At 57.3% G+C, this 16,838-nt stretch overlaps 1 protein-coding gene across 1 annotated transcript in view; it reads right to left on the bottom strand.

The window, feature by feature from the left end:
• Positions 1-16,838, bottom strand: part of ttc5 (tetratricopeptide repeat domain 5) — a 104,992-nt gene that overhangs the window by 83,192 nt on the left and 4,962 nt on the right. The window contains exons 2-5 of the mRNA XM_070866757.1: positions 16,298-16,445; positions 12,882-12,973; positions 6,987-7,043; positions 4,989-5,135 (exon numbers count right to left, since the gene is read on the bottom strand). Coding sequence (XP_070722858.1) covers positions 4,989-5,135; positions 6,987-7,043; positions 12,882-12,973; positions 16,298-16,445 — 444 coding nt within the window. The remainder of the gene's footprint in view (positions 1-4,988; positions 5,136-6,986; positions 7,044-12,881; positions 12,974-16,297; positions 16,446-16,838) is intronic.

The following is a 16,838-nucleotide window of genomic DNA, read 5'->3' as shown; positions in this document are numbered from 1 at the left end:
GGATACAGAGTGACACCAGAGAATTGACCAATACCAGCCCAGGACACTCAGGGACACCAGAGGACTGACCAATACCAGCCCAGGACACACAGGGGCATCAGAGGACTGATCAATAGCAGCCTAGGATACACAGGGGCATCAGAGAACTGACCAATAGCAGCCCAGGACACACGGGGCGTCAGAGAACTGACCAATAGGAGCCCAGGACACACGGGGCATCAGAGAACTGACCAATATCAGCCCTGGATACAGAGTGACACCAGAGAATTGACCAATACCAGCCCAGGACACTCAGGGACACCAGAGGACTGACCAATACCAGCCCAGGACACACAGGGGCATCAGAGGACTGACCAATAGCAGCCCAGGACACACAGGGGCCTCAGAGAACTGATCAATAGCAGCCTAGGATACACAGGGGCATCAGAGAACTGACCAATAGCAGCCCAGGACACACGGGGCGTCAGAGAACTGACCAATAGGAGCCCAGGATACAGAGTGACACCAAAGAACTGACCAATACCAGCCCTGGATACAGAGTGACATCAGAAAACTGATCAATACCAGCCCTAGATACAGAGTGACACCAGAGAATTGACCAATACCAGCCCTGGATACAGAGTGACACCAGAGAATTGACCAATACCAGCCCTGGATACAGAGTGACGCCAGAGAATTGACCAATACCAGCCCTGGATACAGAGTGACACCAGAGAACTGACCAATACCAGCCCAGGACACTCCGGGACATCAGAGAACTGACCAATACCAGTCGTGGACACACAGGGACATCTGAGAACTGACCAATAGCAGCCCAGGACACAAGGACACCTGAGATTCTCCCCACCAGAGGAATTAGTTTCAATCTGCTCGATCAAAGCCGCGATTCGATGATCCCACAATCTTGTAACCACACGGGAACACGCCTCGAGTGTGTACTCGGCCCGTGTCATTCATCCCTTTCACCCCCGGTAGCAAGCTGGTCAATCTGCTCGGCAAAGAGCAATAAATAGCTTTCACTACGCACGTTAGGGAAGAGACAGACCAACATCCACTGCCCCCAACCCAGAGGGGGAATGGGGACATCCACTGCCCCCAACCCAGAGGGGGAATGGGGACATCCACTGCCCCCAACCCAGAGGGGGAATGGGGACATCCACTGCCCCCAACCCAGAGGGGGAATGGGGACATCCACTGCCCCCAACCCAGAGGGGGAATGGGGACATCCACTGCCCCCAACCCAGAGGGGGAATGGGGAACCCTTCCGTGCAGTGGGACAGACCCTCCCTCACACAACAACACAACACTCGGGAGCAAAGTCGGCCACTCGGCCCCTCGAGCCTGCACCGCCATTCAATAAGATCGTGGCTCATCGCCCACCTCAACTCTACACTCTCCTGCCCGATCCCCGTATCACTTGGTTCCCTTAGAGTCCAAAAGTCTATCGATCCCAGCCTTGAATATACTCAGAGACTCGGCCTCCACAGCTCTCGGAGGCCGAGAGTTCCAAAGATTCATAACCCTCTGAGTGAACCCCCCGTGTTACCGGTTACAGACACCGGGGGGCGCTGTCGCCCACACCCCTGTGTTACCGGTTACAGACACCAGTGGGCACTGTCGCCCACACCCCTGTGTTACCGGTTACAGACACCAGTGGGCACTGTCGCCCACACCCCTGTGTTACCGGTTACAGACACCAGTGGGCACTGTCGCCCACACCCCCTGTGTTACCAGTTACAGACACCAGTGGGCACTGTCGCCCACACCCCTGTGTTACCGGTTACAGACACCAGTGGGCACTGTCGCCCACACCCCCGTGTTACCGGTTACAGACACCAGTGGGCACTGTCGCCCACACCCCCGTGTTACAGACACCAGTGGGCACTGTCACACACACCCCTGTGTTACCGGTTACAGACACCAGTGGGCACTGTCGCCCACACCCCCGTGTTACCGGTTACAGACACCAGTGGGCACTGTGCACACACCCCTGTGTTACCGGTTACAGACACCAGTGGGCGTTGTCGCACACACCCCTGTGTTACCGGTTACAGACACCAGTGGGCACTGTCGCCCACACCCCCTGTGTTACCAGTTACAGACACCAGTGGGCACTGTCGCCCACACCCCTGTGTTACCGGTTACAGACACCAGTGGGCACTGTCGCCCACACCCCCGTGTTACCGGTTACAGACACCAGTGGGCACTGTCGCCCACACCCCTGTGTTACCGGTTACAGACACCAGTGGGCACTGTCGCCCACACCCCCGTGTTACCGGTTACAGACACCAGTGGGCACTGTCGCCCACACCCCCGTGTTACCGGTTACAGACACCAGTGGGCACTGTCGCCCACACCCCTGTGTTACCGGTTACAGACACCAGTGGGCACTGTCGCCCACACCCCCTGTGTTACCAGTTACAGACACCAGTGGGCACTGTCGCCCACACCCCCATGTTACCGGTTACAGACACCAGTGGGCACTGTCGCCCACACCCCTGTGTTACCGGTTACAGACACCAGTGGGCACTGTCGCCCACACCCCCGTGTTACCGGTTACAGACACCAGTGGGCACTGTCGCCCACACCCCCGTGTTACAGACACCAGTGGGCACTGTCACACACACCCCTGTGTTACCAGTTACAGACACCAGTGGGCACTGTCGCCCACTCCCCCGTGTTACCGGTTACAGACACCAGTGGGCACTGTCGCCCACACCCCCATGTTACCGGTTACAGACACCAGTGGGCACTGTGCACACACCCCTGTGTTACCGGTTACAGACACCAGTGGGCGTTGTCGCACACACCCCTGTGTTACCGGTTACAGACACCAGTGGGCACTGTCGCCCACACCCCCTGTGTTACCAGTTACAGACACCAGTGGGCACTGTCGCCCACACCCCTGTGTTACCGGTTGCAGACACCAGTGGGCACTGTCGCCCACACCCCCGTGTTACCGGTTACAGACACCAGTGGGCACTATCGCCCACACCCCTGTGTTACCGGTTACAGACACCAGTGGGCACTGTCGCCCACACCCCCTGTGTTACCGGTTACAGACACCAGTGGGCACTGTCGCCCACACCCCCGTGTTACCGGTTACAGACACCAGTGGGCACTGTCGCCCACACCCCCGTGTTACCGGTTACAGACACCAGTGGGCACTGTGCACACACCCCTGTGTTACCGGTTACAGACACCAGTGGGCACTGTCGCCCACACCCCCGTGTTACCGGTTACAGACACCAGTGGGCACTGTCGCACACACCCCTGTGTTACCAGTTACAGACACCAGTGGGCACTGTCGCCCACACCCCCGTGTTACCGGTTACAGACACCAGTGGGCACTGTCGCCCACACCCCCGTGTTACCGGTTACAGACACCAGTGGGCACTGTCGCCCACACCCCCTGTGTTACCGGTTACAGACACCAGTGGGCACTGTCGCCCACACCCCGTGTTACCGGTTACAGACACCAGTGGGCACTGTCGCCCACACCCCCGTGTTACCGGTTACAGACACCAGTGGGCACTGTTGCACACACCCCCGTGTTACCGGTTACAGACACCAGTGGGCACTGTCGCCCACACCCCCGTGTTACCGGTTACAGACACCAGTGGGCACTGTCGCACACACCCCCCATGTTACCGGTTACAGACACCAGTGGGCACTGTCGCACACACCCCCTGTGTTACCGGTTACAGACACCAGTGGGCACTGTCACCCACAGCCCTGTGTTACCGGTTACAGACACCAGTGGGCACTGTCGCACACACCCCCGTGTTACCGGTTACAGACACCAGTGGGCACTGTCGCCCACACCCCCGTGTTACCGGTTACAGACACCAGTGGGCACTGTCGCACACACCCCCCATGTTACCGGTTACAGACACCAGTGGGCACTGTCGCACACACCCCTGTGTTACCAGTTACAGACACCAGTGGGCACTGTCGCACACACCCCCCATGTTACCGGTTACAGACACCAGTGGGCACTGTCGCACACACCCCCGTGTTACCGGTTACAGACACCAGTGGGCACTGTCGCCCACACCCCCGTGTTACCGGTTACAGACACCAGTGGGCACTGTCGCCCACACCCCGTGTTACCGGTTACAGACACCAGTGGGCACTGTCGCCCACACCCCCCATGTTACCGGTTACAGACACCAGTGGGCACTGTCGCACACACCCCCTGTGTTACCGGTTACAGACACCAGTGGGCACCGTCACCCACACCCCTGTGTTACCGGTTACAGACACCAGTGGGCACTGTCGCACACACCCCCGTGTTACCGGTTACAGACACCAGTGGGCACTGTCGCCCACACCCCCATGTTACCGGTTACAGACACCAGTGGGCACTGTCGCACACACCCCCCATGTTACCGGTTACAGACACCAGTGGGCACTGTCGCACACACCCCTGTGTTACCAGTTACAGACACCAGTGGGCACTGTCGCCCACACCCCTGTGTTACCGGTTACAGACACCAGTGGGCACTGTCGCCCACACCCCCGTGTTACCGGTTACAGACACCAGTGGGCACTGTCGCACACACCCCCGTGTTACCGGTTACAGACACCAGTGGGCACTGTCGCACACACCCCCTGTGTTACCGGTTACAGACACCAGTGGGCACTGTCGCCCACACCCCTGTGTTACCGGTTACAGACACCAGTGGGCACTGTCGCACACACCCCTGTGTTACCGGTTGCAGACACCAGTGGGCACTGTCGCACACACCCCCTGTGTTACCGGTTACAGACACCAGTGGGCACTGTCGCCCACACCCCCGTGTTACCGGTTACAGACACCAGTGGGCACTGTCGCCCACACCCCCGTGTTACCGGTTACTGACACCAGTGGGCACTGTCGCACACACCCCCCATGTTACCGGTTACAGACACTAGTGGGCGGTGTTGCACACTCTGCACAGCACCCCAACACTCCTCACGTTACCGGTTCGAACTCTGGCTCTCACCTTCTGCTGGACCAGGGTGGTGAGTCGGTTGAGGAACGTCAACAGCTGCTGCTCGCGGAGGGGCGGTTCGGGTAAGGCTGGGTCCAGGGCCGCAGCCTGGGCAAAGCCCAGCAGGGCCTCCCTGTAGTTCTCCTCGTACTTGTAGAGCTTCGAATCAAGACACAGGTTTTACTGGGAAGTCTGCTGAACCTCACCATAGAAAGAAGGCAGATGCATTTATACCGCGCCTTTCGGCAGTTCAGGACGTCCCAAAGCGCTCCACAGCCAATCAAGTACATTCCCCCCCCCCCCCCGGTTTAGTCGCTGTTGGAAAATGTAACAAGACAATATTCACACAGCAAGATCCGACAAGGAGCAGTGTGGTTAAGACCACACCATCTACTATTTTAGTGAGGCTGGATTAAGCGATCAATATTGGCCACAGGACATTGGCAAACGCCCCCCCACTCCCCCACTCCTCTTCCAATACAGGCTTAGGGATCTTTTGGGGTGGAGGTGTATGTAGCAGCTCGGGTCACATAATCCAGGGCTCACACACCCCGTGACAGTGCTGAGGGAGCGCCGCACTGTCGGAGGGGCAGTACTGAGGGAGTGCCGCACTGTCGGAGGGTCAGTACTGAGGGAGTGCCGCACTGTCGGAGGGTCAGTACTGAGGGAGTGCCGCACTGTCGGAGGGGCGGTACTGAGGGAGTGCCGCACTGTCGGAGGGGCAGTACTGAGGGAGTGCCGCACTGTCGGAGGGGCAGTACTGAGGGAGTGCCGCACTGTCGGAGGGGCAGTACTGAGGGAGTGTTGCACTGTCGGAGGGGCAGTACTGAGGGAGCGCCGCACTGTCAGAGGGGCAGTACTGAGGGAGTGCCGCACTGTCAGAGGCGCAGTACTGAGGGAGTGCCGCACTGTCGGAGGGGCGGTACTGAGGGAGTGCCGCACTGTCGGAGGGGAAGTACTGAGGGAGTGCCGCACTGTCGGAGGGGCAGTACTGAGGGAGTGCCGCACTGTCGGAGGGGCAGTACTGAGGGAGTGCCGCACTGTCGGAGGGGCAGTACTGAGGGAGTGTTGCACTGTTGGAGGGGCAGTACTGAGGGAGCGCCGCACTGTCAGAGGGGCAGTACTGAGGGAGTGCCGCACTGTCAGAGGCGCAGTACTGAGGGAGTGCCGCACTGTCAGAGGGGCAGTACTGAGGGAGTGCCGCACTGTCAGAGGCGCAGTACTGAGGGAGCCCCGCACTGTCAGAGGGGCGGTACTGAGGGAGTGCCGCACTGTCGGAGGGGCAGTACTGAGGGAGTGTTGCACTGTCGGAGGGGCAGTACTGAGGGAGTGCCGCACTGTCGGAGGGGCAGTACTGAGGGAGTGCCGCACTGTCGGAGGGGCAGTACTGAGGGAGCGCCGCACTGTCGGAGGGGCAGTACTGAGGGAGTGCCGCACTGTCGGAGGGGCAGTACTGAGGGAGTGCCGCACTGTCGGAGGGGCAGTACTGAGGGAGTGCCGCACTGTCAGAGGGCCGCACTGTCGGAGGGGCGGTACTGAGGGAGTGCCGCACTGTCGGAGGGTCAGTACTGAGGGAGTGTTGCACTGTCGGAGGGGCGGTACTGAGGGAGTGCCGCACTGTCGGAGGGGCAGTACTGAGGGAGCGCCGCACTGTCGGAGGGGCAGTACTGAGGGAGTGTTGCACTGTCGGAGGGCTGCACTGTCGGAGGGGCAGTACTGAGGGAGCGCCGCACTGTCGGAGGGGCAGTACTGAGGGAGTGTTGCACTGTCGGAGGGGCAGTACTGAGGGAGCGCCGCTCTCACACACACTCACACACACCCACAACTCCTCACACACACGTACACACACACGTACACACACACGTACACACACACACACTCATGCCCCAATTATCTTGTTGCTCCCTGCTTTTCAAAATACAAAACACCTCGATTGTTATTGTAAAGCCCCGTCCCGCCCCGGGACAAGAGCAGGATTTGGGGGGCGCAGGCTGCGGTTCCGGGGCTCACCGTGGATCTGTTGAGGTGAAGGTCCGGGTTGCTGCGTGCTGCTAAATCCACCTTCTCCTAACGCAGAGAGAGGGAGAGAATCAGAACAGACCATCATCGGGAGCAGTGCAAGGTAATGCATTTGAGGAGCTAACAAGGAAAGGGAATTCACATTAAATAAGAACAGACAAAATAGGAGCAGGAGTCGGCCATTCGGCCCCTCGAGCCTGCTCCGCCATTTAATACGATCATGGCTGATCCAATCATGGACTCAGCTCCACTTCCCCGCCCGCTCCCCATAACCCTTCACTCCCTTATCGCTCAAAAATCTGTCTATCTCCACCTTAAATATATTCAATGACCCAGCCTCCACAGCTCTCTGGGGCAGAGAATTCCACAGATTTACAACCCTCTGAGAGAAGAAATTCCTCCTCATCTCAGTTTTAAATGGGCGGCCCCTTATTCTAAGACCATGCCCCCTAGTTCTAGTCTCCCCCATCAGTGGGAACATCCTCTCTGCATCCACCTTGTCGAGCCCCCTCATAATCTGATACGTTTCGATAAGATCACCTCTCATTCTTCTAAATTCCAATGAGTAGAGGCCCAACCTCCTCAACCTTTCCTCATAAGTCAACCCCCTCATCCCCGGAATCAACCGAGTGAACCTTCTCTGAACTGCCTCCAAAGCAAGTATATCCTTTCGTAAATACGGAGACCAGAACTGCACGCAGTACTCCAGGTGCGGCCTCACCAATACCCTGTATAACTGCACGCAGTACTCCAGGTGTGGCCTCACCAATACCCTGTATAACTGGAGCAAGACTTCCCTGCTTTTATATTTTTATAATGGTAATGAGAAGTGTAGATGAACACAGGGACCTTGGAGTGCAGGTCCACAGCTCCCTGAAGGTAGCAGGCCAGGTGGATAAGGTGGTTAAGAAGGCATACGGAATACTTGCCTTTATTGGCCGAGGCCTGGGATACAAGAGCAGGGAGGTTTATGCTTGAACTGTATAAAACACTGGTTAGGCCACAGCTGGAGTACTGCATGCAGTTCTGGTCACCACATTACAGGAAGGATGTGATTGCACTGGAGAGGGGTACAGAGGAGATTTACCAGGATGTTGCACTGGAGAGGGTACAGAGGAGATTTACCAGGATGTTGCACTAGAGAGGGTACAGAGGAGATTTACCAGGATGTTGCACTGGAGAGGGTACAGAGGAGATTTACCAGGATGTTGCACTGGAGAGGGTGCAGAGGAGATTTACCAGGATGTTGCACTGGAGAGGGTACAGAGGAGATTTACCAGGATGTTGCACTAGAGAGGGTACAGAGGAGATTTACCAGGATGTTGCACTGGAGAGGGTACAGAGGAGATTTACCAGGATGTTGCCGGGACTGGAGAATTTTAGCGATGAGGAAAGATTGGATAAGCTGGGGTCTGTTTTCCTTGGAACAGAGGAGGCTGAGGGGAGACCTGATTGAGGTGTATAAAATGATGAGGGGCCTGGATAGAGTGGATAGGACGGACCTGTTTCCCTGGGCAGAGGGGTCAACAACCAGGGGGCACAGATTGAAAGTAATTGGGGGGGGGGGGTTTAGAGGGGATTTGAGGGGAAATGTCTTCACCCAGAGGGTGGTGGGGGTCTGGGGGTGGAACTCACGACCTGAAAGGGGGGTAGAGGCAGAAACCCTCACCACATTTGGATGTGCTCCTGAAGTGCCGTAACCTGCAGGGCTACGGACCCAGAGCGGGAAAGTGGGATTAGGCTGGGTAGCTCTTGGATACGATGGGCCGAATGGCCTCCTCCCGTGCTGTGAATTTCTCTGATTCTATGAAAATCGCACTGAGCCTGCCCCCGTCAAATATCGACCTCCGCCCCACCAGATGTGATAAATATGTTTTGTTTTTTTGAAGACGGATTGAGGATTGGTTGGTGGACAGAAAACAGAGAGCAGGAATAACTGGGTCATTTTCGGGCTGTAACTAGCGGGGTACCGCAGGGATCAGTGCTGGGGCCTCAGCTATTTACAATCTATATCAGTGGCTTAGATGAGGGAGCCGATTGCGATGTCTCCAAGTTTGCTGACGATACAAAGTTAGGTGGGAAAGTAAGCTGTGGGGAGGATGCAAAGAGGCTGCAGAGAGATATAGACGGGTTGACTGAGTGGGCAAGAACATGGCAAACGGAATACAATGTTGGGAAGTGTGAAGTTATCCACTTTGGTCGGAAAAATACAAAAGCAGAGTATTTTTTTTTTTTAAACGGTGAGAGATTGGTGTTCAGGGGGACCTGGGTGTTCTTGTACACCAATCACTTGAAAGTTAACCTGCAGGTACAGCAAGTCATGAGAGCAAATGGGATGTTGGCCTTTATTACAGGAGGATTTGAGTATAAGAGTAAAGATGTCTTACTGCAATTATACAGGGCCCTGGTGGGTCTCCTTACCTCAGGAAGGATACACTTGCCATAGAGGGAGTGCAGCGAAGGTTCACCAGATTGATTCCTGGGATGGGGGCGATTATCCCAACAGGAGAGATTGAGCAGACTGGGCCGATATTCTCCAGAGTTTAGAAGAATGAGAGGTGATCTCATTGAAACATCAAACTCTTACAGGGCTTGACAGGATAGATGGTGAAAAAATGTTTTCTCCCCGGGGCTGGGGAGTCTAGAACCAGGGGTCACAGTCTCAGGATAAGAGGTCGGCCATTTAGGACTGAGATGAGGAGAAATTTCTTCACTCGGAGGGGGGTGTATCTTTGGAATTCTCTGCCCCAGAGGGCAGTGGAGGCTCAGTCTTTGAGTATATTCAAGGCTGAGAGGGATAAATTTGGGGGGAATTAAGGGAAATGGGGATGGTGTGGGAAGGTGGAGTTGCAGTCTATCAGCCATGATCGTATTAAATGGCGGAGCAGGTTCGAGGGGCCGAATGGCCGACTCCTGCTCCTATTTCTGATGTTGTGTTCGAGATACTGACCCAACTACATCAGGCACCATCCCGGCCTCCATTGGATATCGCTTCGACAAAGCCCAATCAATTATCATAAAAACAGAATACGATCAGGAGTCAGCCATTCGGCCCCTCGAGCCTGCTCCGCCATTTAATACGATCATGGCTGATCCGATCATGGACTCAGCTCCACTTCCCCGCCCGCTCCCCATAACCCTTCACTCCCTTATCGCTCAAAAATCTGTCTATCTCCACCTTAAATATATTCAATGTCCCAGCCTCCACAGCTCTCTGGGGCAGAGAATTCCACAGATTTACAACCCTCTGAGAGAAGAAATTCCTCCTCATCTCAGTTTTAAATGGGTGGCCCCTTATTCTGAGACCATGCCCCCTAGTTTTAGTCTCCCCCATCAGTGGGAACATCCTCTCTGCATCCACCTTGTCGAGCCCCCTCATAATCTGATACGTTTTGATAAGATCACCTCTCATTCTTCTGAACTCCAATGAGTAGAGGCCCAACCTCCTCAACCTTTCCTCATAAGTCAACCCCCTCATCTCCGGAATCAACCGAGTGAACCTTCTCTGAACTGCCTCCAAAGCAAGTATATCCTTCCGTAAATACGGAGACCAAAACTGCACGCAGTACTCCAGGTGTGGCCTCACCAATACCCTGTATAACTGGAGCAAGACTTCCCTGCTTTTATACTCCATCCCCTTTGCAATAAAGGTCAAGATTCCATTGGCCTTCCTGATCACTTGCTGTACCTGCAGACTAACCTTTTGTGTTTTATGTACAAGTAACCCCCAGGTCCCTCTGTACTGCGGCACTTTGCAATCTTTCTCTATTTAAATAATAACTTGCTCTTTAATTTTTTTCTGCCCAAGTGCATGACCTCACACTTTTCCACATTATACTCCATCTGACAAATGTTTACCCACTCACTGAGCCTGTCTGTGTCCTTTTACAGATTTTTTGTGTCCTCCTCACACATTGCTTTTCCTCCCATCTTTGTATTGTCAGCAAACTTGTCTACGTTACACTCAGTCCCTTCTTCCAAGTCGTTACTATAGATTGTAAATAGTTGGGGCCCCAGCACTGATCCCTGTGACACCCCACTAGTTACTGGTTGCCAACCGGAGAATGAACCATTTATCCCGACTCTCTGTTTTATCGATCCAAGCTATCCCTGGAACCAATGGATAAGAGTGTCTTGAGCATGGGCCTGGTTTAGTGCCAGTAAGAGGAGCCCCAGGACAGATTCCTGGAGAACAAACACAGCACGGTTCCAGTTCCAGCTCCCACCCCCCTTCCCCACCTCACTCACCCCATAACCCACACACGCCACTGGGGCTGCGGGGGGTCTGCATCAGAATGCGATCCTCCCCATCTCAGCTGTGAGCAACCTTCTTCCATCTCAGCAGCCCTGTGCACCCTCAACCTGCCGGCCTCTCAGCCCCTTAAAGTGCTCTGCATGAGGATAGAGAATTCCACCCAACCCCCTCACCCCTTGTCCAGAGTATGTGGCCTCTCCCTGTGACAAAGGGAGCATACCCTTCCCGATTACTTGCATACGCTGTCTCCACAAGATCCTGCAAATCCCCCGGGAGGACAGACGCACCAACGTTAGCGTCCTCGACCAGGCCCAACATCCCCAGCATCGAAGCACTGACCACACTCGACCAGCTCCGCTGGGCAGGGCCACATTGTCCGCATGGCCCCCAGACACGAGACTCCCCAAAGCAAGCGCTCTACTCGGAACTCCTTCACGGCAAGCGAGCCCCAGGTGGGCAGAGGAAACGTTACAAGGGACACACCCTCAAAGCCCCCCTGATAAAGTGCAACATCCCCCACCGACACCTGGGAGTCCCTGGGCCCAAAGACCAGTCCGCCCTAAGTGGAGGAAGTGCATCCGGGAGGGCGCTGAGCACCTCGAGTCTCGTCGCCGAGAGCGTGCAGAAAGCAAGCGCAGGCAGCGGAAGGAGCGTGCGGCAAACCAGTCCCACCCTCCCCTTCCCTCAACCACTGTCTGTCCCACCTGTGACAGGGACTGTGGTTCCTGTATTGGACTGTTCAGTCACCTAAGGACTCACTGTTAGAGTGGAGGCAAGTCTTCCTCGATTCCGAGGGACTGCCTGTGATGATGGAAGTGATCAGGAATCTTGGCCTTTATTGCAAAGGGGATGGAGTATAAAAGCAGGGAAGTCTTGCTCCAGTTATACAGGGTATTGGTGAGGCCACACCTGGAGTACTGCGTGCAGTTTTGGTTTCCATATTTAAGGAAGGATATACTTGCTTTGGAGGCAGTTCAGAGAAGGTTCACTCGGTTGATTCCGGGGATGAGGGGGTTGACTTATGAGGAAAGGTTGAGGAGGTTGGGCCTATACACATTGGAGTTCAGAAGAATGAGAGGTGATCTTATCGAAACGTATCAGATTATGAGGGGGCTCGACAAGGTGGATGCAGAGAGGATGTTCCCACTGATGGGGGAGACTAGAACTCGGGGGCATGGTCTTAGAATAAGGGGCCGCCCATTTAAAACTGAGATGAGGAGGAATTTCTTCTCTCAGAGGGTTGTAAATCTGTGGAATTCTCTGCCCCAGAGAGCTGTGGAGGCTGGGTCATTGAATATATTTAAGGTGGAGATAGACAGATTTTTGGGCGATAAGGGAGTGAAGGGTTATGGGGAGCGGGCGGGGAAGTGGAGCTGAGTCCATGATCGGATCAGCCATGATGGTATTAAATGGCGGAGCAGGCTCGAGGGGCCGAATGGCCGACTCCTGCTCCTGTTTCTTGAACCCTGCCGCAGGATACCGACAGAACCCGACCCCCACAAGATACCGGAAGGACTCCCTCCCCCAGCTTACCCCCAGGACGAGCTGTCACCCTCGAGCACAGGGTTTGTGGTGCCCCCAACAATCTAGTCTCTCCTCCCCTTCCCCTTCCCCTTACACCCAACACTCACCGCTTGTGCGTACGCGCTCAGTGCCTGCTGGCTTATGCGAGGACTCTGCCCGGTGACAAAGAAGAGAGACAGGTAAGCGTTGCCGAGGATATCTGTGAGCGTGAGAGAGAGAGAGAGGGAGAGGGACAGTGTTACTCCAGCACTGCCCAGCCACTGTACAGGAGGCAACGCCTTTGATTTAATAATCCTCATCCTTTTCAAATCCCTCCATGGCCTAACCCTCTCCCTATTTCTAACATCCGTCAACCCTCGGAGATCTCTGCGCTCCTCCAACTCTGGCCTCTTGCACATCCCCGATTCCCATCGCTCCACCATCGGAGGCCGTGCCTTCAGCTGCCTGGGCCCCCAAGCTCTGGAACTCCCTCCCCAAACCTCTCCCGTTCTCTCTCCACCTTTCAGGTGCTCCTTCAAACCTACCTCTTTGACCCAGCTTTTGCTCACCTGTCCTCCTGTCCCCTTGTGTGGCTCGGGGACACGAAGCCGGATTGCTCACTCGCGGCCAGCATGGACACGGTGGGCCGACCGGCCTCCTTCTGTGCTGTACATTTCTGTCATTCAGGTAGCTTGAAAGATCTTGCATTTATATAGCGCCTTTCACGGCCTCACGGTCCCAAAGCACTTTTACAGCCAATGAAGTACGTCTTTGCTGTGTCGACGCAGGTAAACGAGGCAGCTGATTCGCGCACAGCAAGCTCCCAAAAACAGTGCTGTGAAACAGCCAGATCATCTCACGATGTCTTAACGTCTTCTCCCAACAGCGCTCCCTCAGTACTGCCCCTCCGACAGTGCGGCACTCCCTCAGTACTGCCCCTCCGACAGTGCGGCACTCCCTCAGTACTGCCCCTCCAACAGTGCAGCGCTCCCTCAGTACTGCCCCTCCGACAGTGCGGCACTCCCTCAGTACTGCCCCTCCGACAGTGCGACGCTCCCTCAGTACTGCCCCTCCAACAGTGCGACGCTCCCTCAGTACTGCCCCTCCAACAGTGCGGAGCTCCCTCAGTACTGCCCCTCCGACAGTGCGGCACTCCCTCAGTACTGCCCCTCCGACAGTGCGGCGCTCCCTCAGTACCGCCCCTCCGACAGTGCGGTGCTCCCTCAGTACCGCCCCTCCGACAGTGCGGTGCTCCCTCAGTACTGACCCTCCGACAGTGCGGCACTCCCTCAGTACTGACCCTCCGACAGTGCGGCGCTCCCTCAGTACCGCCCCTCCGACAGTGCGGAGCTCCCTCAGTACTGCCCCTCCGACAGTGCGGCGCTCCCTCAGTACCGCCCCTCCGACAGTGCGGCACTCCCTCAGTACTGCCCCTCCGACAGTGCGGCACTCCCTCAGTATTGCCCCTCCGACAGTGCGGCACTCCCTCAGTACTGCCCCTCCGACAGTGCGGCCCTCCCTCAGTACTGCCCCTCCGACAGTGCGGCGCTCCCTCAGTACTGCCCCTCCGACAGTGCGGCGCTCCCTCAGTACTGCCCCTCCGACAGTGCGGCACTCCCTCAGTACTGCCCCTCCGACAGTGCGGGGCTCCCTCAGTACTGCCCCTCCGACAGTGCAGCACTCCCTCAGTACTGCCCCTCCGACAGTGCGGCGCTCCCTCAGTACTGCCCCTCCGACAGTGTGGCACTCCCTCAGTACTGCCCCTCCCACAGTGCGGCGCTCCCTCAGTACTGCCCCTCCGACAGTGCGGCACTCCCTCAGTACTGCCCCTCCGACAGTGCGGGGCTCCCTCAGTACTGCTCCTCCGACAGTGCGGCACTCCCTCAGTACTGCCCCTCCGACAGTGCGGGGCTCCCTCAGTACTGCCCCTCCGACAGTGCGGGGCTCCCTCAGTACTGCCCCTCCGACAGTGCGGCACTCCCTCAGTATTGCCCCTCCGACAGTGCGGCACTCCCTCAGTACTGCCCCTCCGACAGTACGGCATTCCCTCAGTATTGCCCCTCCGACAGTGCGGCGCTCCCTCAGTACTGCCCCTCCGACAGTGCGGCGCTCCCTCAGTACTGCCCCTCCGACAGTGCGGCACTCCCTCAGTACTGGCCCTTTGACAGTGCGGGGCTCCCTCAGTACTGCCCCTCCGACAGTGTGGCACTCCCTCAGTACTGCCCCTCCGACAGTGCGGCACTCCCTCAGTACTGCCCCTCCGACAGTGCGGCACTCCCTCAGTACTGCCCCTCCGACAGTGCGGCACTCCCTCAGTACTGCCCCTCCGACAGTGCGGCACTCCCTCAGTACTGGCCCTCCGACAGTGCGGCACTCCCTCAGTACTGGCCCTCCGACAGTGCGGCACTCCCTCAGTACTGCCCCTCCGACAGTGCGGCGCTCCCTCAGTACTGCCCCTCCGACAGTGCGGCTCTCCCTCAGTACTGGCCCTCCGACAGTGCGGCACTCCCTCAGTACTGCCCCTCCGACAGTGCGGCGCTCCCTCAGTACTGCCCCTCCGACAGTGCGGCTCTCCCTCAGTACTGGCCCTCCGACAGTGCGGCGCTCCCTCAGTACTGCCCCTCCGACAGTGCGGCGCTCCCTCAGTACTGCCCCTCCGACAGTGCGGCACTCCCTCAGTACTGCCCCTCCGACAGTGCGGCACTCCCTCAGTACTGCCCCTCTGACAGTGCGGCACTCCCTCAGTACTGCCCCTCCGACAGTGCGGCACTCCCTCAGTACTGCCCCTCCGACAGTGCGGCGCTCCCTCAGTACTGCCCCTCTGACAGTGCGGCACTCCCTCAGTACTGCCCCTCCGACAGTGCGGCACTCCCTCAGTACTGCCCCTCGGACAGTGCGGCACTCCCTCAGTACTGCCCCTCTGACAGTGCGGCACTCCCTCAGTACTGCCCCTCCGACAGTGCGGCACTCCCTCAGTACTGCCCCTCCGACAGTGCGGCGCTCCCTCAGTACTGCCCCTCCGACAGTGCGGCACTCCCTCAGTACTGCCCCTCCGACAGTGCGGCACTCCCTCAGTACTGCCCCTCCGACAGTGCGGAGCTCCCTCAGTACTGCCCCTCCGACAGTGCGGCGCTCCCTCAGTACTGCCCCTCCGACAGTGCGGTGCTCCCTCAGTACTGCCCCTCCGACAGTGCGGCACTCCCTCAGTACTGCCCCTCCGACAGTGCAGCACTCCCTCAGTACTGCCCCTCCGACAGTGCGGCACTCCCTCAGTACTGCCCCTCCGACAGTGCGGCACTCCCTCAGTACTGCCCCTCCGACAGTGCGGCACTCCCTCAGTACTGCCCCTCCGACAGTGCGGTGCTCCCTCAGTACTGGCCCCGGTGGAGTGTTGCCGAGGATTATGGAGCCCGAGTCGCTGGTGCGTGTGGGGCTCGAACAAATCACCCAGATCAGAAAGACGGCCCTCACTCACACCCCGTGCGCTCACACCTCCCTGCTGGGCACATCGCACACCCACTGCCACCCCCTGGCTCAAACTCACACCATGAGGTGCCGTCCTTGACATCCATCTCCACGGCCAGCTTGGCCTGTTCCACGCTCGCAAAGATGTTCTTGGAGTAATCATCACCTTGTGCTCGGAGCTGCCGCAGTACCATGGAGAGGTTCCGCAGGGACGCCTTGTTCTTGCACTGTCGGGAGAAAGGCAGGCGTGAGGCAGGGAGAGCAAGGCGTGACCCCCTCCCATCACTGGTGGTGGATAATGTATAGACACCCATCACACCGGGACTGACTGGGGGGGGGTACCACTGGCAGTGTGGCACTGACCAGTACCCACTGTGGTACACGGGAGGATCGAAGGTCAAGGGTGAGGTTGGAGACGACCTGTCCCTTCCCTGTCAGCGCTTTCTACCACTGACATTACCACACAGCTTGTTTTTCTCTTTGTCTATCTCCCTGTCGAAGGTACTCACTCTGGCTGGGTTCCGTCTCTCTCTCTCTCTCTCTCGCTATCAAAGGTACTCACTCTGGCTGGGTTCCGTCTCTCTCTCTCTCTCTCTCTCTCTCTATCGAAGGTACTCACT

This window comes from Pristiophorus japonicus, chromosome 23, assembly GCF_044704955.1.
Source record: "Pristiophorus japonicus isolate sPriJap1 chromosome 23, sPriJap1.hap1, whole genome shotgun sequence".
Classification (NCBI taxonomy): Eukaryota; Metazoa; Chordata; class Chondrichthyes; family Pristiophoridae; genus Pristiophorus; species Pristiophorus japonicus.
The sequence above is the reverse complement of the archived record's forward strand: the minus strand, read 5'-3'. Positions and strand labels throughout refer to the sequence as shown.